At 42.9% G+C, this 22535-nt stretch overlaps 1 protein-coding gene across 1 annotated transcript; it reads left to right on the forward strand.

Moving 5' to 3' along the window:
• Positions 1-2: 2 nt before the first annotated feature.
• Positions 3-1692, forward strand: LOC306654748 (renal cancer differentiation gene 1 protein). The gene has a single exon (XM_079128610.1). It carries the CDS (start codon positions 51-53, stop codon positions 390-392), a length of 342 nt encoding a protein of 113 aa, XP_078984736.1. The 5' UTR covers positions 3-50; the 3' UTR covers positions 393-1692.
• The last annotated feature ends 20843 nt before the right edge of the window (positions 1693-22535 follow it).

A 22535-nucleotide genomic window follows, 5' to 3' on the forward strand; every position in this document is an offset into this window, starting at 1 on the left:
GGTGTCGGTTCTGCTGTTTAGGTCCGGCTCTGCGGTCCCAGCCCTTCCTCATGGCTGACCCTGAGGAGTTTCGTGTTTCTTCGCCTCCCCCACCGCCTCCCTCCTCTCCCTCTTCTTCAGATGTTTCATCGACATCCTCCCCCAGTGTCCCAGTGAGTTTGGGCTGGCCAGTTTCGAGCAGGAGCAGCGGCCGAACTGTGGACCCGCTGGAGGAAGTGGAGCTGCAGATCGGAGATGCAGCATTTTCTCTAACCAAACTTCTTGAAGCCACATCTGCAGTATCAGCTCAAGTGGAAGAGCTAGCACTCAAATGTACAGAAAATGCACGTTTCCTTAAAACCTGGAGGGATCTCTTGAAAGAAGGCTATAATTCTTTGAAACCTGACAACTGATTTGGCCTGATTTGGACAGTGTAACATCTTTCTTAACATACAGTTTTTGCACATGTACTGCATACATAGGATGATCTTTTTCCAGCAGTTCTATATACTCAGAATGAATTTTTTTTTCTTGACTTTTATGAAAGTGGAATACTGATATTTTTGATGCAGACCAGTGTTTGTTTATTCTTAAATACTTTCTGCCCTCTAAACTTTTGTAGACTCCTTTATGGAAGTTAATTCCATCCGTAGATAATTAATGTTAATAGTGCTACAGTGCTCCCAGTAGCATACTACACAGATCAAGATGCAAGAATGGTAGACTTCGAAGTTGAGCTTCATTTTATGGTCCAAGGAGGTAACTAAGGTTGCCTATGGTAGATCCAACTCCATTTGGGTAAATTCTCCAAAACCCATGATTGAGTCTTGCTTTTATATCCTTAGCACTTGAAACAGTATCACACAGTACTTGCTAAATCCTTGTTGATTAAAAGACAAACATAATTAAAAGCTTTTTTTCCTTCCTATTTTTAGCATGAAGACTAATTGTTTCTCTAAAAATGTATGAATCTGAACTTTATTGACTTGAAGGAAAACATTCTCTTTTTTAATGGAAATTTGAACTTTGTTGATAGTTCTTAAAAATATAATTTTTTTTTTTTTTTTTGCCCTTCGAAGATGCTTTTTTAAAAAGCATGTCAGAAAATGAAAGTGTATCTAGAAAGAATGCATGTTTTTGCCCTATTTATTTTTATGGTTAATTGCTCTCATTAATATTTCTTGTATTTTACATTTTGTATGTTTGAGTGCTTGCTTTAAAATACCTTATCAAATTTGTGACTCAGTACTATTACTAAGTTGCAAATTATTTACATAATAATTCTAAAGAAATTGCTTTGTTTCCAATGTATCAAATTTCAGTGACAGTGTTCAATTTTATGTGTCCTGTATCTTGTATTGCTTTTTGGTGGTTTATGTCATGTGTCAACAATTAAGCCAACTCTAATGCTCTACTATATTATAATTTTTTAAACATATTTGATGTGGCATTTTAATTCTTTGTAGATATGGAGATGTGTACAAAAGTATATCCTTAAGCCCCACAGTGGGGACAATGCAGGGGGACATATGGATGGGCAAAGAATAGTTTTGTTCAGCATATTAGGTCATAGATCTTCATTAATTTTTTAGTTAAAGATCACACATATTGTGTGATTTTTATACCAAAGAGATGCTCATTTCAATATTATAAAAATATTTTTCTTATATATTTCTGAAAGTTGCATTTTTTAAAATGTATAAAAATAAACTTTTAAAAGCAAAAAAAAAAAAAAAAAAAAAAAAAAAAAAAAAAAAAGAATTTCAAGATGGAGACAGACAGCAGAGCTGGCAGGGTCCTTCTAAACACAAGATCTTTTACAATGCTCAGGTCAGATGCCCAGGAAGCTGGCTCAGTGCTAGGTAATAATAGGCAGCACATGAGATGGGGCATAGGGCAGATACCATAAGTATCCACTGGCCTCAGAGATGACAGGAGGTGGCTGGGTTCAGTGACACACGCCTGTAAATTCCAGCTACTCAAGAGGCAAAGGCAGGAGGACCACAGGTTCAAGGCCACATTCAGCAACTTAGCAAGACGCTGTATCAAAATAAAAATAAAAAATAAAAAAAAAGAGACTGGGGACATAGGTTAGGGGTAAAAAAAAAAAAAAAGAAAAGAAAAAGGAAAAAACAGGTCAAGAGGCATATAGAAAGGGGGATTAGAAGATTCTAAAGGCAAAGTGTTGTCGATGTTAGTATCAGCAGCATCCCCCCACCCCATGGGGATGCTGTTCTGCAGCCTACTCTGCATCTCCCCCACCCCCCCTCTCTCTTTTTTTTTTTTTTTGGTACTGGGGATTGAACCCAGGGGTGTTTAACCTCTAAGCCATCCCGAGTCCTTTTTATATTTTCTTCAGGGACAGGGACTTGCTGAGTTGCTTAGGGAGGGCCTTACTAAGTTGCTGAGGCTGGCTTTGAACTTGCAATGCTCCTGCCTCACTACCCCATCACTGAGCTGCTGGGATTACAGGTGTGCACCACCATGCACAGCATCTCTGCATCTCTGTGACCAAAATCCTGTCCACAGGGACTGCTGGTTCCCACAGTTACTTAGGTAGTGCGAGTACGAGACCCCCTGTAGCTCCCTGCACTCTCTCCTCGCTGTTCTCACACTGATGCTTTTCCTGAATTCACTCCAACTTCCTCCCTCCTCTGGCTCTCCCAACCATCCCAGTCATGCCTGCCACACCCCCACGCAGATTGTTTGAGGACAGACCCAGATCTTCTTTGGTGGTAAGAAATCCTTTCAGAGAAAAATTAAATTCAGGGGAACTAGAAAGATGAAAACCCTTTTCCCAAAGGCCCAGAATAAATGGAAAAAAACATGGCAAAGGGAAATTGGTCTCAAAATGCAAATACCTTTTGAAGCCTTCAGTGAAATCCAAGCCCCTGGCCTTTCAACAGCTTGCAGGAATGTCGTGGCAGCTTCTGAAGTCACCACCCAAGAACGAGCAAGATCTAGAGTTGAGCAGAACAATAACAGCCAAGAGCATTTGCTCGGCTAATGAAACATCTCAGTCCCAGACATACGTTGTCAGTGATGACTCTGGGGCCGTGGCTTCTAATAAATGACACGTGTGCAAGTCCTCGGTTAAAAGAATATTCACAGCAACCATGGGAGGCAGGAATTATTAGCCCTACTTTAGCAATAGGATCTGGATGCTCAGAAAAGTCAAGTAAGTGAGTCAAGGTCACCAGGCAGTAAGTGCCAGAGTGAGAATTCAAACCCATGTCTGCCTGGCTGCCAATCCAAAGCTCTTCTCCACACTGTGGAATAAGGAGACCTCTTCCTAAACAGACCCTTAAGCAGCGGGTGAGGTCAGCCACGTGTGTCCATCCCTCATCATGTCCTTTCAGGTCTCCTGGACTCTTTTTTTTTTTTAATTTTGTGGTGATGGGGATCAAGTCCAGGGCTGTAGGCACACTAGGCAAGCCCTATACCACTGAGCTTCAGTCCCGCCCTGGGCCTTTCGTTTTCACTCATTTCTCCCTTGCCCTGACTCAATTACCCGTGCTTGGAATTGGCAATGGTTGATTCCAGGTGTGCCTGTGGAGACAGATGTGTTCTGGTTGGCAGACCTCTCTGGTTCCTCCAACTGCCTACTCCAAGATGCAGTAAGATCAGCTCTGCCTGAGCAGCTGGGCTCTCTGTGCATATCTGGAGCCTCCATTATGGCTGCCATTTCTCAAGTCCTGAATCCTTTGCAAATTTCAGGCATTCAGTTGTCCTTTTCTGAAAACAGGGAGACTGAGTATAAAGCTGGAGAGGGAGGACCATGAAGTAAGCACTCTGTGGCTGAGGCATCAGGGGTTCACAGGGATGCTTGCTCTGTATCCTTTTCTCAATGTTCGGAAAGACTCGCTGCAATTCCAGTCCCCTAGGGCACTCAGTGGGATTCCCTGGAAATCCCTGACAGCTCATCCTTTCTTAGCCATCCATCAGTGCAGTGTCTACAGGTCTTTGTTCAATGGTCTTGGAGCCACCCAAATCCCAGTCTATGCCTGCTGCCTGCCCAGTTCTCTGAATGCTGTCGATTCACAGCAACATCTGCTCCAGAGGCTTAATTCAGCATTTGGAAAATTTTCCTTCCAAAATCTCTGGCCTGGCACCACTCCCAGCCCGAGTCAGCAAAGAGCTGCAGCATTTATGTGGCTTTTCTAGCAACGGCTCTGTATGGTCTAGGGAACAGCTTTGATCTCCATGTTGCGGGGAGGGTCAAGAATGGAGGAAGGAGGCATCCAGACGAGAAGAAAGGAAGGCCTGCACACACTTGCTCCCACTCAAGACCTTCCACCCAGCATCTGAAGGCTTTGTACAGCCTCGAGGTGACGACAGGTGTGATTTATACGTTTAACATTCAACTTTGATACTACCCCTCAGGCAGAAATCGTTGTCAGGTCTAGCAGTGTACTGTGGAATTTGGAGTGAAAGAGGGTGTCTTCAACTGCACCTTTCTATCTTTTAGAGTTAGGAATGCATCTTTTCATTTAGTTTATGGGGCATTTAAACATTTCATGATCCTATTAACAAAGACACTGTTTCTACAGTACTGCAGTCTGAACTCATCATGGGTTAATCTAAAGTCTTGCTCTATAACGTGCGTCAGAAGAGAAAGAGACTTTCGTGACAGGTGAGGAAATGGATGCTCAAAAACAAGAAGAAATTTGGCTGGGATGTGGCTCAGTGGTAGAGTGCTTTCAGGGCATGCTGGAGGACAGGGGGACCTGAGTTCAATCATTAGCACTGCAAAAAAGGAAACAAAACAGAACACAGAAAACAAATGAACAAAAAAAACCCACAAGAAGTAATTTGACAAAGGTCACGGAATTTTGCAGAGAAAAACCACATGATTAATAATACAATTGCTGGGCACAGAAGCACTGATCTGTGATCCCAGTGATTTGGGAGACTGAGTCAGGAGGATCTTCAGATCGAGGGCAGCCTTGACAATTCAGTGAAACCCTTTCTCAAAATAAAACATGAAAAGGGATGTGGCTCAGTGGTAGGGTGCCCTGAGTTCAATCCCTGCTACCACAAAAACAAGCAAGCAAGCAAACAGTACTCCACAATGACTCCCAGGCACCACAGAACAATTTATCAAACTCAGGGACCCAAGTCTCCTGTGGGTCACTCTAGCCTAGAACCCAACAGCAGGACTTCCAGACCCTTTCCCCTACTCCCAGCATTCAAAGGCCCTTATACCTGTTTCCCACTGGGCCTCTGAGGCCTTTCTAGAAACACTGAGTGTTCACTTTGTGAAACTAGCCTAGAATCTCTCGGCCCTGGCTGTGTGCACCAGAGCATCCCAACTGCTGACCACAATTCCCCTGAGGATCTTTGTGCAGTGGGGAAGAAAATAGGTGGGACGTCAGGGCAGGGAGATTGCAAAGGCTTCCCAGAGTTCTGGTCTACCTTCTCCTGCCCGCTTCCCCCTTCTTCTGTAGGCAAGTACTCTAGGGCCCACACGGGCACTTCGAAATGAACCCCAGGAGTCTCCCAGGCAGATCCAAGGCCTTGCTTATAAAGGTTACGCCAAAAGAACCCTTGTCGCCACTCTCTGGTAAAGTATAGGAACAGGACCTGCTACACAGTTGCAGAGTCCAGTGAAAAATAAAAATATGGGATCTTTTTTAAAAAATTATTAAGAATTTCAAGATGGAGCAACAATAAGCATTGGCGAGGATGTGGGGAAAAAGGTACTCTCAAACATTGTGGTGGGACTGCAGATTGGTGCAGCCACTCTGGAAAGCAGTATGGAGATTCCTCAGAAAAACTGGAAGGGAACCACCATTTGACCCAGCTATCCCACTCCTCAGTTTATACCCAAAGGATTTAAAATCAGCATACTACAGAGATACAGCCACATCAATGTTTATAGCAGTTCAATTCACAATAGCTAAGTTATGGAACCAACCTAAGTGCCCTTCAATAGATGAATGGATAAAGAAACTGGTATATATATACACAAAGGAATATTACTAAGCCTTAAAGAATAATAAAATTATGGCATTTTCAGGTAAATAGATGGAGCTGGAGAATATCATGCTAAACAAAATAAGCCAATCTCAAAAAACTAAAGTCCAAATGTTTTCTCTGCTATGTGGATGCCAATCCATAATGAGGGTGGGGCAAGGGAAGAATGGAGGAACTTTGGATTGGGCAGAGGGGAGTGAGGGGATGGGAGGGGACTGAGGGTGGAAAAGATGGTGGAATGAGACATGATTACCCTATATATATGTATGATGGTAGGAATGGTGTGGCTTTACATCATGTACAACCAGAGAAATGAAAAGTTGTGCTCCAATTGTGTACAATGAGTCAAAATGCATTCTGCTGTCATGTATAACTAAATAGAACAAATTAAAAAATTTAAAAAGAAAGAATTTCAAGATGGAGCCAGGTGTGGTAGCGTATATCTATAATCCCAGCAACTCAGGCTGAGGCAGGAAGATCACACGTTTGAGGTCAGCCTCAGGACCTGGGCAAGACCCTCAGCAACATAGTGAGATCCTGTCTCAAAAAAAAAAAATATACTACACACACACACACACACACACACACAAAACAATGACTGGGATGAGTTTAGCAGTACAGCACCCCTGGGCTCAATCCTTGGTACCAAAAAAAAAAAAAAAAAAAAAAAAAGGAATTTCAAATGGAAAACACAGAACATTAAATTAAGCTCAAATCTATATTAAACTCAGAGTCACATGAAACTGCACAGGTCTGGGGCTCCTGAAGCCAACTCTGACTGGGACAAAGACAATCTCTGTGCCTCAGGAAGTCCTTCATTCAAGTCCTGTCCCTCCTACATCACTTTGGCGAGGTGCTGCTTCCTCTTCATGCCACACCTGCTAGGATTTGCAAGAAGCAGCCTTTGGAAGGAGGCTGTCCTCTCCCTAGCCAGCCATGCACATGCAGGTGGTCTCTGTGCTGCCTTGGGGGTCTCAGCCTGCTGTCGGGCAGCACTGAGGTAAACGTGCCTGAATGTGCGTCCTTAGGGAGAGCGAGCCCGTCCTCATCCACCACGGTTCCCTCTGCTCTGCCTTCACTGTTCCTCACACATATTTCCAAGAACCTATTTGGACGATACTCTTATCTGGTTGATGCCAGAACAATTTAAAAACAGAGAGCCTCCTGCCCCACCAGCTGGCCCAGCTCCTTTCCTGCAGATCTTCTCTGCGTGATCTGAGGACTAGTCTCTTGCAACTACTTCCCTTTCTGGGGACAACTGCTGTTACCCAGTGTCACCAAGTCTTTGTACCTCACTGCAGAGATAACACGGCTTTGAGCTGATCGGGATTTTAATTCTGGTTTCATTGATCAGTTGGGTTATAAAAGGGTAGGTGTAAACCAGAGCATGGTTCTGCTAAATGAATCATTGGTATGTTATAAGCATCTTTAAAACCCTAGTTAAATCATCTTTCCTTAACAAGAAATACTATGCGTGAGAATACCATGAATGAGAGCTCTTTGCATAATAATAGATGTCTTTAATATTTATTACCTGAAAAGGAAAAGATGTGTACTTACAATGTATCAAATTTTTAAAAAAATTTTTTAGTTGTCAATGGATGCTTATTTATTTATATGCGGTGCTGAGAATCGAACCCAGTGCCTCACACATGCCAGGCAAGCGCTCTACCACTGAGCCACAACCCCAGCCCTCATATTTTTAAAAAGTGGGGGTTGTATATACATATATCTGTTGTTTGCATCGATTATCTCTAAAAACACAATCGAGACAATAATGTTGGGCTGGGCACAGTGGCACACACCTGTAAACCCAGCAGCTCAGTAGCTGAGGCAGGAGGATTACAAATTTAAAGCCAGCCTCAGCAAATTAGCAAAACCCTAAGCAACTTAGTGAAACCCTGTCTCAAAATAAAAAATAAAACAGGGATTGGGATGTGGCTCAGTGGTTAAGCACCCCTGGGTTCAATCCCTAGTACCAATATACATATATATTATTCTGTATATATATATATATATATATATACACACACACACACACACACACACTATCCTCTCTCTCTCCATATATATATATATATATATATATACACACACACACATATATATATATACACACACACACTATCCTCTCTCCCTCTCTCTCTCTCTCTCTCTCTCTCTCTATATATATATATATATATATATATATATATACTATATCACATATGCCTGTTGCATATGCCTGTCATCTTAGTAACTAGGGAGTCTGAGGCAGGAGGATCACAAGTTTGAGGCCAAACTCGGCAACTTAGCAAGATCCTGTCTCAAAATAAAAGAACAAAAGGACTGAGGATATAGCTCAATGGTAAAGCACTCCTGTGTTTAATCTCCAGTACCAAAAGGTATGTATATTTAAACATGTAATATAGCATATAATAAATATATATATACTATCATATATATATATATATATTTTTTTTTTTTTTTGGTACAAGGGGTATTGGACCACTGAGCCACATCCCCAACCCTGTTTTGTATTTTATTTAGAGACAGGGGTCTCACTAAGTTGCTTAGCATCTTGCTTTTGCTGAGATTGGCTTCAAACTCTCGATCCTCCTATCTCAGCCTCCCGAGCTGCTGGGATTACAGGCATGTGCCACCCTACCTGGCATATTTACTTATTTATCAAACATTACATAATTTAGGTTGGTGCAGGCATTGTTTTTATGTTTGCAAAATACTATTAGCTCATTTACTCCCAGTGGACTCTCACAATATCCACAAGGGGACAGAGGGATGAGAGACGGGGTCCTTTCTCAGTTGCGCAGGTAACGACTGGTAGAGCCAGGACTGAAGTCCAGGTCAAGGGCTCCAGAGCCTACTTCTGACCATTCTCCTCCACTGCTTCTATAGATATACACAGGTGTGTGCACACACACATACACACACACACAGGAACAAAATAGGATGATTTTATGACATTTTTTTTTTGAAGCCCAGAAAAAGTAGTGGAAGAAATTCTGTCAAAGTTATCAGTGATTATCTCTGAATAATGGAATAAGGAAATTTTTTTCTTCCCTATATTTTTTTTCTACTTTAGGAATTGTCTGCACATATTTTTCTTGTCAAAAGATTAAAAAATGAAGACCCGTGACCCCTACAAGTCCTTCTGGAGGCAGCGGTCATGCTGCCCACCTCTCTCTCTGGAACAACTCTTCTCTTGGGCCCTTCTGCTCTTCATTTGGTGGCAGTCCTTTAGGTGTGACCATATAATTTTTTCTGTTGGCAGTGCCCAGAGAAAGCACCTATATCCAGGTGAGGGCAGACCAGCACGCGAGGAGAGGACTGTCCCCTTCTCTAAGTCCAAGTCATGGTGAGTTTACCTGATGACCTCCACTCTCTCCTGCATTCCCAGTTGAGGCAAATCCACAGAGTCCCTCGCTAAGTTCATTGTGGCTCTGAGCCCAAGCAAGACTTAACATTGATCCCAATCAATTTTTTAGGACTAGGTGTAAAGACACAGTTACTCAGAACCCCTTAAATTCAGCCCTTTGTCTCTCAAAGATGCCAAGTCTGTTCTTGTCTAAAGGCCTTCCCCAGATTTGCCCGAACAAGGTTCCTTTAGGCCACAGGATCACTTTCTCAGAGACACTCCCTGACCTTTCAGTAAAGTGCCCTCTCCTACTGTCCCACTTTATTGTCTATAATATTTCCATGAAATCATCTTTTTAATTCTTTGACTTCATTATTCTCATTTTCCTCACTTGGATGTAAGTTCCATGAGAGCAGGACCTTGTCTATCCTGCCTCAGAGACTGCTGGCCCTTGGAAGGAGCTCAGTAAATGTTGGATGGATGGATGGGTGGACAGACGGACGGTGGGCAGATGAGGGAATGGGTGGGTGGGTGAGTGGATGGGTGAATGTATGGGTGCATGGAGTTTGTCAGTGCAAGTGAACAGCTTTAGGTGGTTTTCCAAACCCATCTCACCATTTACTAGCCATGTGACATTGGGCATATTGCTTAACTGCTCTAAGTCTGTTAACCAGAGACTATAATCATTCCCACTACTTAGGGTGATATCATGAGAATTAAATTTTTAAAAAGCATATGGCAAAGTGAAAAATGTCTGACATATGAATGCTAGGTAAAATTATTTTTATCTCTCTGCCCAGATTAGTGTCATCTCTGATCACCTTATCTTTAGCCAAGTTACGATAAAACCCTTAAACAGCATAGCATGTGGGACAGCTCTGTCACTAGATGCAACACCATATGGTGATAGTCTGACTGGGCACATGCTCTTCCATACCATCCACAAAGAGTGTTCAGACTCTTCCCTGGGATTGTCAGCACGGCTCTGATCTGCCTGCCTAGCAAAGAGGAGAAAATAAAAGCAGCCTGGCTCTGTTCTTGGTGGTCCCTTCTTTTTCTTTTGAGAACTACAGACCATGTGTTGGCTAAACACGCCCAGGGATGACATCAGGTTCATCCTTTGTTCTTGGGCTGGGTACTATTGCCCAGCAATAGAATACCTGTGTGTCCTCCCTGATCAGGGCCCTGAACTTTGGCCATGCCAAAGCAGGAAGGGCAGCTCAGGTTACGGCCTCATTGTTCTGGTGGGGTGAGGCTAAGGAGTGCCATGATATGAAGAGAGAAGAAAGATCATACCACAGGGCAGAAGGTTATGCTCAGAAGATTGTAGAGCCAGCAAAACATTGGCCAGAAAGTATCTGAGATTCTCAGTGTCTGGAAGCTGTTCTTTGGAGACAGTTTGTCTCTACATGGCTTGAGTAGAAGGCAAGTGTTTTAGTCACCTTTTCCCTGATGTGACTAAAAGACCTGACCAGAATAATTGTAGAGGAGGAAAAGTTTATTTGGGGGCTCATGGTTTCAGAGGTCTCAGTCCAAGACAGTGGGCTTCATTCCTCAGCACTCAAGGTGAGTAGGAACATCATGGCAGAAGAGCGTGGCAGAGGGAAGCAACTCGCATCATCAGGAAGCAGAGAGAGAGAGAGACTTGGCTTGCCAAACACAAATATATACCCGAAGCCATGACCCCAATACCCCACGGCCTCCAGTCACACCCACCTGCCTTCAATTACCACTCAATTAATTCAGTGATTGGTTAAGGCTCTCACAACCCAATCATTTCTCCTCTGAACCTTCTTGCATTGTCTCACACATGAGCTCACATCCAAACCATCAGAGCAAGTACTCCTTGAAAGAACCACATTTCTCCTCTGGCATCTTGAGCAACTTTCTTCGGTGAGAAGATTCATTCCTGAATCCATCTGAGAAGGAATAGCTCCATCCCCAGAGTGGCTAGGCCAGAAGGTTTGGGAAGTGAGGCCCAGTAGAACTTTGTGGCAGGGAGGTCTGGGTGTGGCACCCACATGGGCACCCTACAAATTGATGGGCAAAGAGGGAAAGCAAGGATTGGAATCATGCAAGGGATTTTTTCTTCCTACCATTTTGGCCTAGCTAATTCTTCTCATTTGTCCTTTATGTCTCAGATTCAATGTCAGTTGCTCAGGAAGCCCTCCCGTCCCCCTCTCATGGCCCCACTTTTATTCGCAGCTCTTCCTGAGATTGCAGTTAGGGCCATTACCACGTACACCTGTCTCTCCCTCTGCCCCCATCCACAAGCACTGCAAGCTCTGTAAGGGCAGCGACCCAGCCTGTCTGTTCACCACCGAGTCCCAGTACCTGGCCTCATACCTGCACACAGTAGGCACTCGAGCATAGTGTGGCACACATGAACAAACGAATGGAAGAAGGAATAAACAGACTGGGAGGGCAAGGGCAGGGGCATGTCAGTCCCTTGTCACTTCTGCCCTGATAATCTGTCCTCTCTTGTTGCATACAGAGGGCTTGGATATGGGAAAGACTGACAGTCCATTTCCTATGCCTGGGCGGGGGAAGTTGGGGTTTCCCAAAGATCCATGTTGGCGTTGTTCCAGTTGCATAATGAATAACAACCATTCTTCCCCAGAGATGAAGTCATTTGCCTGAAATCAATATAAAACTCCAGGAAAGGAAAACAGCCTTTATTGCACACCTACTATGTACCAAACAACAGGGTATGTTATTTGATTCTCACAACCAATCTGCAAGACAAATATAATTTCTATTTTTACAAATAATGCAGAGGAGACTCAGATGTTAAGTAACTTGCCAAATTCATAGAAAAGAGGGGGGAAAGGAAGGAGGGAAGGAAGGAAGGAAGGAAGGAAGGAAGGAAGGAAGGAAGGAAGGAAGGAAGGAAGGAAGGAAGGAAGGAAGGAAGAAGGGAAGTCAAAATCTGGTTACACCAATGTGTGCTCCTACACTGCTTCTAACATTCCAAGCTTTGGGGGCAGGGGTGGGGGGTGTCAATGTGAGCTGCCCTTTGTCCTCAGTGTGTCTGGGAGTGCCCATAGCTGTGTCCCTGATTGCCTCTCAAAGACTGAGGCATAGACAGAGAGAACCTTGGAAAAACAGAGGGAGAAGAGTATGAACAGAAAATGGGACCAAGAATACGTCCACTTGTTCCTCAAACCTTTATCCATGTCAGGCCCAGGGACTGGGAATGAAATGTCACAAAATACAGGTCCTCTTCTCATGGAGGCCACTCTCTAGTGAGTGAACCATATAAGAAAACAAAATAAAACAAAACAAAAAATTAAGCTCAGCAAGGATGACATGGTGAGTGGTTATTAGATTGTTTTTTTTGGTGGGGGGGGGGGGTGGCCAGGAGAGGGCAGGAGGAGGGGTGGCTGGGGATTGAACCTGGGGGTGCTTTACCATTGAGCTATATCCCCAGTCCTTTTTATTTTTTATTTTGATACAGGGTCTCACTAAGTTGCTGAGTCTGGTCTCAAACTTGCAATCCTTCTGCCTCAGCCTCCCAAGTTGCTGGAACTACAGGTGCACACCACCAGGCCCAACTTATTCCATTTTTAAAATGTTTTAAGTTCTCTGTAATAAAATATTAAAACTTATGTACTGGGCAAGGACTGTAGCTCAGTGGCAGAGCACTTGCCTAGCCCGTGTGAAGCACTGGGTTCAATCTTTAGCACCATATACAGATAAAATAAAGGCATTCTCTCCAACTACAAAAACAAAAAACAACAACAAAGAAACCTATGTATTGTACCTCCACCGCAGTGCTATGCACTGGATGTGGTAGAAGCACAGGAGAGGTTCCCAGCCTAAACTGAAAAGCCAATCTAGGAAGACCTTCCTGAGGAGGTGACATCTGAGCTGAATTTGACAGAGTTAAGTAAGTAGCATGCGACAGTATTGGCTGAAAATGGCGTCTGCAGAGTCACCGACGCACGAGACAGCACGGTCTCCTAAGAGAGTTCTAAGTACAAGTCGAGTCTGTGTCTGGAAGGAGGAAGCTATTTCCTTCCGGTTCTTTTGTGAAACTGCCCCCTGGGTGCATTCCGCACTCCTGGGGATGGGAATTTTGGTGTGGCGTTTCAGCTGGCCCTTCGCATCTGACTGACTCCAGAACTACAGCAGCTGCGCGGAGGAGGGGCGCCACCTGCAGGTGAGAGTGTAGAAGGAGTATTGAGTTCCCCTTTTCCGTCTTCAGTGAGGGAAATCCTGCTTCTCACTGCGTTTTATCAAAGAGCTGAGCATCAGGGAAATCCTGCGATTTGCAGGGAAGAATGGAAAAACAAAACGAAGGTTTTGCAAATGGAGCAGTGCAACTGAAACCGCAGTTAGAGACTGATCTATGAGCACGAAGGAAACCAACCCAAAGAAAGCTTGGATTTGCGCACCATTTCATTCATGTTTAGTAACAATATTAATGACCTTCCATTGTTGTGCCAGATCCGAGGGTACGCTGTGCTATGTGCCTAACAAGTCTAATACCATTTAATGCTCACAACAGCCTCATAAGGAAGATGTACTACGCCCATTTTATAGTGAGCAAATAGCAGTTCAGAGAAATTAAGTAAGTGTCAGTTCAGTAAGAAACTAAGGACATGAATAGGTAGGTGCTTGAACTCTGGTTTATAGTCTCTGAAACTCACGCTCTTAAGCAGTAGGTTAGATACGTGGTGGATATGGCCATTCAACAGGTTGAAAGTGGACCTCATCCTCTTTGCCCTCTCCCTCCTCCATTCTCCATCTCGACAGTGATACCACTTGCCCCTGTACCCAAGCCAGACACCTAGGAGTTTTGATGCTACGCTCACTCATTCATAAACATATTGTGTTGGTTCTCTCTCATAAACATTTACATTTTTTTCTAAGTTGTCTTTCCTCATTGTCACAGGCTTAGTTAAGACCATAGTCAACTCTTACCTGGTTACATACATACATTTCCAGCAGTCCTTGTCCTTCCCAGAATTAGTGAGAATGATTTATAATTGATCCCCCATTACGGACTCCTTGATGATAGGACTCCACCACTATAAGCCCAGTGATTGGCATAGAGTAGGCACTGAAATAAATTTGAGTGACTGAGGGTTGGTAGAGTGTTTGCCTTGCAAGCACAAGGCCCTGGGTTTGATCCCCAGCGCAAAAAAAAAAAAAAAAAAAAAAAAATTTGTGTGACTGAATAGACAAGGTCATTATTTCCATTGTATCAGTGTTCTGACTGAGTTGTATCTCCTCAAAAATTCATGTGTTGAAGCCTTAACATCCAGAACCTCAGAATGTGACTGAAGATAGGACATTTAAAGAAGTCATTAAGGTAAAATGGGGTCATTAGGGTGGGCTCTACCCTAATAGGACTGCTGTCCTGATAAGAAGAGATTAGGACACAAAAAATAGGGTTGTGTTCAGTGGTACACACCTGTGGTCTCAGTGACTCAGGAGGCTGAGGCAGGAGGATCACAAGTCAGAGGCCAGCATGGACAACTTAACGAGGTCTCAAAATAAAAAATAAAAAGGGCTGGGCATGTAGCTCAGTGGTAGAGTGCCCTGGGTTCAATCAAACTGAAAAAACAAACAAACAGAAAATAATACAGGGATGACCTTCTAAGGACACAGCAGCCACCTGAAAGCCAAGGAGAGAGAAATCAAACATGCCGGCATCATTATCTTGGACTTCCAGCTCTCAGAACTTGGGAAAGTAAATTTTTGTTGTTAATTCACTCAGTCTGTGGCATTTTGTTACAACAGCTCTATAAAATGAATACAATCAAGAAAGGAAATCAGACTCAGAGAGGTTGACTTACCTGTATAGCTAATTAATAATGTTTTAATTTTTTATGCTGCTTCCCAATTCTTGTAATTGATTTTTTTTTTTTTTAGGTACCGGGGATTGATTGGACTCAGGGGCTCTCAACCACTGAGCCACGTCCCCAGCCCTATGTTGTATTTTATTTAAAGACAGGGTCTCACTGAGTTGCTGAGCACCTCACTTTTGCTGAGGCTGGCTTTGAACTTGCAATCCTTCTGCCTCAGCCTTCCGAGCCATTGGGATTACAGGACTGCACCACCTCACCTGGCTTTGTAACTGAATTTTTAGTTGTAGATGGACACAATGCCTTTATCTATTTATTTTTTTATGTGGTGCTGAGGATCGAACCCAGTGCCTCACATGTACTAGGCAATGCCCTACTCCTGAGCTACAACCCCAGCCCCTCTTATAACTGATTTAACTCTTGTTATCTAACTTCTTGATGTTTGGGGCTTGTTACTCTGATGGGCAGGCAGGGCAAGGGGCTTGGATTACCCATCTTAGTATTTCCAGACTTCCTTGGAAGGCTTGGTGCTTCTCCATTCCCACTGGACTAGGGATTGAGACAAGGTCACTTTACCACTGAGCTACATTCCCAGTCCTTTTTAAGTTTTATTTTGAGACAGGTCCTCACTAAGTTGTCCAGACTGGCCTCAAATTTGCAATCCTCATCCTGACTCAGCCTCCTGAGTCACAGGGATTACAGTTATTTTGTAATTTTTTAACAGTTCCCAGTGGTGTTGAACTTTTTTTTTTTTTCTTTTTTCTTTTTTGGTACCAGGGATTGAACCCAGGGTTGCTTAATTACTGAGTCACATCCTCAGCTCTTTTTTTATGTTTTTGAGAAAGGGTCTTGCTAAGTCTTTAGGGCCTTGTTAATTTGCTAAGGCTGGTCTTGAACTTGCAATCCTCCTGCCTCAGCTTCCCAAGTCGCTGGTATTATAGACTATTTTTTAGTTGCTAATGGATCTTTTATTTAATTAATATATTTATTTACTTATTTATATGTGATGCCGAGAATCCATCCCAGTGCCTCACCGTGACAGGCAAGCACTCTACCACTGAGTCACAACCCCAGTTCACGTGGTACTTTTTTTTCTTTTTTTTTTTTTTTGCGGTGCTGGGGATCGAACCCAGGGACTTGTGCTTGCAACACAAGCACTCTACCGACTGAGCTATTCCCCCAGCCCACATGGTACTTTTTTAACAGTAAATATTCAGTGCATTTTTTGCTGCTATTGTTCTGTGATTGATTGACATATTTGGATGTGTGAAAAGAAGCCCGATTACTGGGAAATGAAATTGACCAAATCATTTTACATGCATACACAAATAGGTTACAATGAATTCCACTACTATGTATAATTATAATATGCCAATAAATTTTTTTTTTAAAGAAAATAGTTAAGAACAACAACAAAGAAGGGCTGGGTATGGTGGGGCACACCTATAATCCCAGTGACATGAGAGGCTGAGGCAGGAGACTGAAAGTTCTAAGCCAGCCTCAGCAAATTAGTGAGGCCCTATGCAATTTAGCAAGACCTGGTGTCAAAATAAAAAATGAAAAAGAGGGGAATGCAGCTTAGTGGTAAAGTGCCCCTGGGTTCAATACCTAGTACCAACTGACAAACAAACAAAATAAAAATAAAGAAGTAAAAGGAGCCCAATGGCAAATGCCTGATCCCCAAGAGAAACATGCAAAGGGGGCCCCATTTCCAGAAATGGATTATGACTCAGCTCTGAATGTCCAAATATAAACATTAGGAAGACTGATCTAAGGCATTATGCAAAGCAATGTGCACAATGTTCGAAGTGAAGATTGATCATTTAAAATCAAAAGGAATACATAAGAGGGTGTGTGCACACGCTGGGGGTTAGGAAGGAGGCCTGTGGGGAACCCTTCTGAGTAGCCCTTCTGGAAAGGGAAGGGGCCTACAGCACTCAGCAGGCGGATGCCAGAGACAGATGATCCAGCAAGACGGGCAGAAACTCGCCTGGCTCCTGAGCAACCCCTCCTTCCACGCAGGCCCACGACGTTACACAGACCAGATACCAAGGGGTAGCAGCACCAGTGTGCGGTCATGCCCAGGCAGGAGGGTCATTCTGCAGTACTGTACAAGAAGGTAGCCGGTGGAATGAGGTGCAACCCTTCTAGAAGTGAAAGAAAAACCTCATAATTGTGAGATTCCTTCTAGGTTTCCTTGCTGATGCTCTTCCACAGTTTAGTGGAACCTGGACTCTCCTGCCCAACCAGGCAGTTCTCAAATGTGAAGACCACTTGCTTAGGACAGTGCTAGAGTCATCAAAGCAGCTTAGTGACTAACAATATTTTGATAAGGCCAGTTTCATGGTACATACAGTGGGCAAGGGCCGAGGCAGTACTACTTAGACCCCACTCCCTTTTTGTTTAAATTTTTGGTCAAGGGATTAAACTCAGTGGTGCTTTACCACTGTGCCACATCCCCAGTCATATTTTTATATTTTAATCAGAGACAGGGTCTTGCTGAGTTGCTTAAAGCCTTGCTAAATTGCTAAGGCTGGCTTTGAAGTTTTGATCCTCCTGCCTCAGGCTCCTGAGTCACAGGGATTACAGGTGTGCACCACCATGCCTGGCCCACTCCCTCTTCTTGTTATTGTTTTATTTTTGTTTTTAGTACCAGAGATGGAACTCAGGGATGCTCTACCACTGAGCTACATCCCCAGCCCTTTTTATTTTTTATTTTGAGACAGGGTCTCACTAAATTCCTGAGGCTGGCCTGGATTGTGTGATCCTCCTGCCTCAGCCTCCTGAGTCACTGAGATTACAGGCCTCTACTTGCTCTTGTTGAAGCACTCAGCAGGAGAGCTATTATGTATCAAGCACTAAAGGGTCATGGACAAACAGACAAGGACCTGTTGTCCTGCAGTGTACAAGTTCCTGCCAAAAACAGATCAAGATCTAACAGTGGTGGCCTTTGGGTGAGGTGATTTTTTCCCCTTCCATTTCTCTTCATTTTCTAATTTCATACTTTAATGAACATGTATTATTTCATTAAAGTATGAAAGAACTTTCTTTTTAACAAATATTATCTTTTACCCACTGACTTGTATCCTAAATTTCTTCTTAAAGCTTTAGTCCCAAGAATCAGAAATGGCCACACCTTAAGCTGTACATTGGTCTGGATCCAACTGGGGGACAGAAATCACACAGTAATTTAAGCAGAGGAAGATTATTTAAAGAGGTAATTAACTATGAAAGGAGAATAAATATAAAGGCATCAAGAGAGTTCTGAAGCTTCACTAGGCCTGAGGTAGAGTGTTCAAGGTAGGACACTTGGAAGGGGAGCTTCCTCCTCAAGACTGGGGTCCAGATCGCCTTGGAGAAAGTGAGGGTGCAGTCCACTGGGTGGCAGAGAAGTCTGCTGGGGCAGAGCTGCTCCACAGGTGTGAGCAAGCAGAAAACCAGCTTCCAAGTTGCAGGTGAACAGGGGCCTGTGAGCAGGAGTCAGAACACTACCACAGGCACAAGGCTGGTGCAGGAAGGTGACTCTTTTGTGTGTGGTGGGAAGCCCGAGCCCGGACCGGGAGGTCACCAAGGCACTACTCTGGGCATGCAACTGGAGCAGAGTACCATGGGATGTTCCCACACACCTGTGTACTAAACATACAGCAGGAGCAAGAAAAGGCAAGTTGCAGGGCTCCAAGAAACAGAAGCCCCATTTCCTCCTGCAGCTTCCCTGCAGCGCCCTCTACTGGTCTGCCTTCACATGGGGCTCACTGTCTGGTAAAAGAAACATTTCCCAGAGCAGGTACTGCAAGGTGAATTTGGAGATGCCAAGCAAAAATGGATCGCGGGCACAAGCTATTATTGCTCATGAGAACAGGAGTTGGGAAGTCTTATCTATAAAGAATCTGATAGAAGTAGTTTTAGCTTTGTGAGTCATGGTCTCTGTCAAAACTATTCAAATTGGCCTTTGTGCAAAAGCAGTATAGATGGTGTGCAAACAAATACACATGGCTGTGTTGCCATAAAACTTGATTTACAAAAACAGGCAGTAGAATTGGCCCTTGCACCACAGTGTTCCAAATCCTGGCATAGCGTTTTTAAAAAATTTTTTAGACAGGGTCTCCCTACGTTGCCCAGGTTGGCCTCAAACTCCTGGACTCGAGTGATCCTCCAACCTCAGCCTCCCAAGTACTTGGGACTTACAGGCACACACAACCATGATCAGCCATGATGTAGAATTTTTATAATTAAAAAACAAACAAACAAACAAATCTCTGTTCAGCCGGGTGCTGTGGTGCAGGCCTGTAATCCCAGTGACTCAGGAGATTGAGGTTGGAGGATCACAAGTTCCAGGCCAGCTTCAGTAACTTAGTGAGACTCTGTCTTAAAATAAAAAAATAAAAGATCTTGGGATGCAGCTCAGTGGTAAAGTGCACCTGGGTTCAGGCCCCACTACTAAAAACCAAAAATCCTCTCTTCTGCTAATAATATTATATTGATAAAAAAGGAATGAGTGTACAGAACTGAGGCAGGTGGTGAGGCTGAGCAAAAGGAATTTAAATAAAAGTGATAATGTCTACTGAATGCTTTTTGTCTAAATTAATAAGCTACTTGTTAAAGGGTCTAAGAACATACCTGATAAATTATTATTATCTCTAAGGATCTGTGGAAGCCAAAACAATAGTCCATATTATGCCTTCCTTGCTTAAAGACTAAAAGTTGAGACTCAGAGGCTAAGAAACTTCCTGGAATCGCACAGCCTGGTGGTGCCGTAAATGACTCTTTTGTGTGTGGTGCGGGGTGGGGTACCGGGAACTGAACTCAGGGTTACTCAACCACTTAGCCACATCTCTGGCCCTATTTTGTATTTTATTTAGAGACAAGGTCTCACTGAGTGGCTTAGTGCCTCACTTTTGCTGAGGTTGGCTTTGAACTGTCAATCCTCCTGTCTCAGTCTCTCAAGCCAGTTGGATTACAGGCATGCTCCACCACACCTGGCCCATAAATGACTCTTAAGCCCACATTTCTACAAGGCAGGTATTATTGTTCACCACTATAAGAACCAGGTGGGTATTCTCAAACTGGGATGCTTTCTTTACTGGGTGTCATAATGATATTGGCTATAACACGTTTGATCTTTGACAATTTTGGACTTCCAACTTGAAGGAGGTCAGCATTTCACTTGTGTGAAATCCATGCCCTGAAACGCCCAGAGGACTTAGGGATGAGAGGCGAGAGATATCCAACCATTTAGAGGCACCCCAGTGATTGCCTAGTCAGTTCTTGTTGGTGTGTGCTTCCCTTAAGCAGTATGAAATGTCCTTCTTTATCCCTTCTGACTAACTTTGGTTTGCAGTTCACTTTGTCTGATCCGAGGATGGAAACCTCTGCTGGTTTATGCAGTCCACATGAGTGATATGTTTTTTCCCAACCTTTCACCTTCAGTCTGTGGTTGTCTTTTCCTAGGAGGTGAGTTTCTTGAAGACAGCATATTGTTGGGTCTTTTTTAAAAATCCAATCTGCCAGTTTATGTCTTTCGATTAATGAGTTTGAGCCATTAACCTTCAGGGTTATTATTGAGATATGATTTGTATTCTCTGTCATTTTGGTTTATTTTTGGTTAACTTGACTTAGTTTCTCCTTTGATTGACCTTTCCTTTAGTGTAGTTCCTCCCTTTGCTGGTTTTCACTGTTTTTTTTTCATTTCCTCCTAATGAAATATTTTGCTGAGAATGTTCTGTAGTGCAGGCTTTCTAGTTGTGAATTCTTTTAACATTTGTTTATCATGGAAGGTTTTTATTTCATCTTCAAACATGAAGCTTAATTTTGCTGGATATAAAATTTTCTTTCAAAGCTTGATATATGTTATTCCAGGACCTCCTGGCATTGAGGATCTGCATTGAGAAATCAGCTGAGATCCAAATTGGTTTCCCCCTATATGTAATTTGAATTTATTTTTCTCTTGCAGTCTTTAAAATTCTACCCTTATCCTGTATGTTAGTCATTCTCATTATAATGTCCTTGGTGTGGTCTGCTGTAATTTTCTACATTTGGGGCAGAGCAAAGTCTCTTAAAGTTGATTTTCCATTTCATTCTTTAGATTTGGGAAGTTTTCTGATATTATGTCATTATAAAGATTGTGTATTCCTTTGGTTTGCATCTTCATGCCTTTGGCTATTCTGATAAATCTTAAATTTGATCTTTTCATGTTATCACACATTTCTTGGAAGTTATGTTCATGGTTTCTTACCATCTTCTCTGTGCGGTCAACTTTATTTTCAAGAGTATATATTTTGTCTTCATTGTCTAAGGTTCTGTATTCCAAGTTGTCTAGTCTGTTGGTGATACTTTCCATTGAATTTTTAATTTGGTTTATTGTTTCCTTCATTACAAGGATTTCTGCTTGATTCCTTTTTATAATCTCTGACTCTTTATTGAAGTGACCTTTCACTTCCTGTATTTTTTTCTCTAATGCCATCCTTTATTTCAAAGATTGGTCTCACTATGTATTTTCTAAACTCCTTCTCTGACATTTCTTCTACAGTCTTGTCTATGGATTCTATTGTTGGAACATCTTGGTTTGTTTGAGGCACTCTGTTCCCTTGCTTTTTCATATTGTTTGGGGGTGTTCTCATCTAGCCATGTGGAACTAAGGCAGTACAGATTCTACCCTATAATCTTATAGTGTCCCTGAAGACTTCCAGTACCTCACCTTTAAGGGGAGACCAATATTAACAGCACCCAATGCAAATGACATACCACCTTAAACCAAATGGCTTCTAGTAAGGTGTTTACAGTTTTGTCACAATAGACAGAAATGAGGTACTTAATTACAATATAAACAGTAAGTTTGCTAAAAGGATTTGCCATTTCAAATGACAGACAATGAGGGAAAAGAAGTAGTATAAGATGTGATGTTTATGAGAAAGAGGGAGAGAAGATAGAGGTAAAAATTTATAGCAAGAGTGAGGGAGGAATTAATAGAGGTTGGCTGTTAGTATGAGAGAAGTGAGAAAAAGAATCCAGGGAGACAAGTAGGTGAGCAAAAAAATATATATGCAGATTTTTTAAAAAGTAAAAAGATAAGAATACACAACAAAACTCTCATACTATTCAGACATCAGATTCCTCAATAAATCGATGCATGAAAAATATTTGGATTCAAAGATGGTAGAGGTATGAGACAGAGGTAGAAAAGAGAAAAAAAAAAAAAAAAAGAAGGAAAGTTTCAATGGAAAATTGAATGACTGCTTCTGTTGGCTTTCAAAAATTTTCTCAGCTTCCCTTCACTGATAGGTGGAGTTTTGATGAGTTCTGAAGTTTGATGTTAGCTCCAGTCCAGCTGGACCAGTTGGGCAGGTGAGCGGATAGCAAGATGCCCTCACACCCTCTTCCAGTCTTCCCACCCATTGTAGCTGACCCCTTCTGTC

This window comes from Sciurus vulgaris (genome assembly GCF_902686455.1).
Source record: "Sciurus vulgaris genome assembly, chromosome: 2".
NCBI lineage: Eukaryota > Metazoa > Chordata > Mammalia > Rodentia > Sciuridae > Sciurus > Sciurus vulgaris.

What these genes read in the sequence shown, in the direction of transcription:
- LOC306654748 (XM_079128610.1), top strand. Translation starts at nt 51, where the DNA reads ATGGCTGACCCTGAGGAGTTTCGTGTTTCTTCGCCTCCCCCACCGCCT.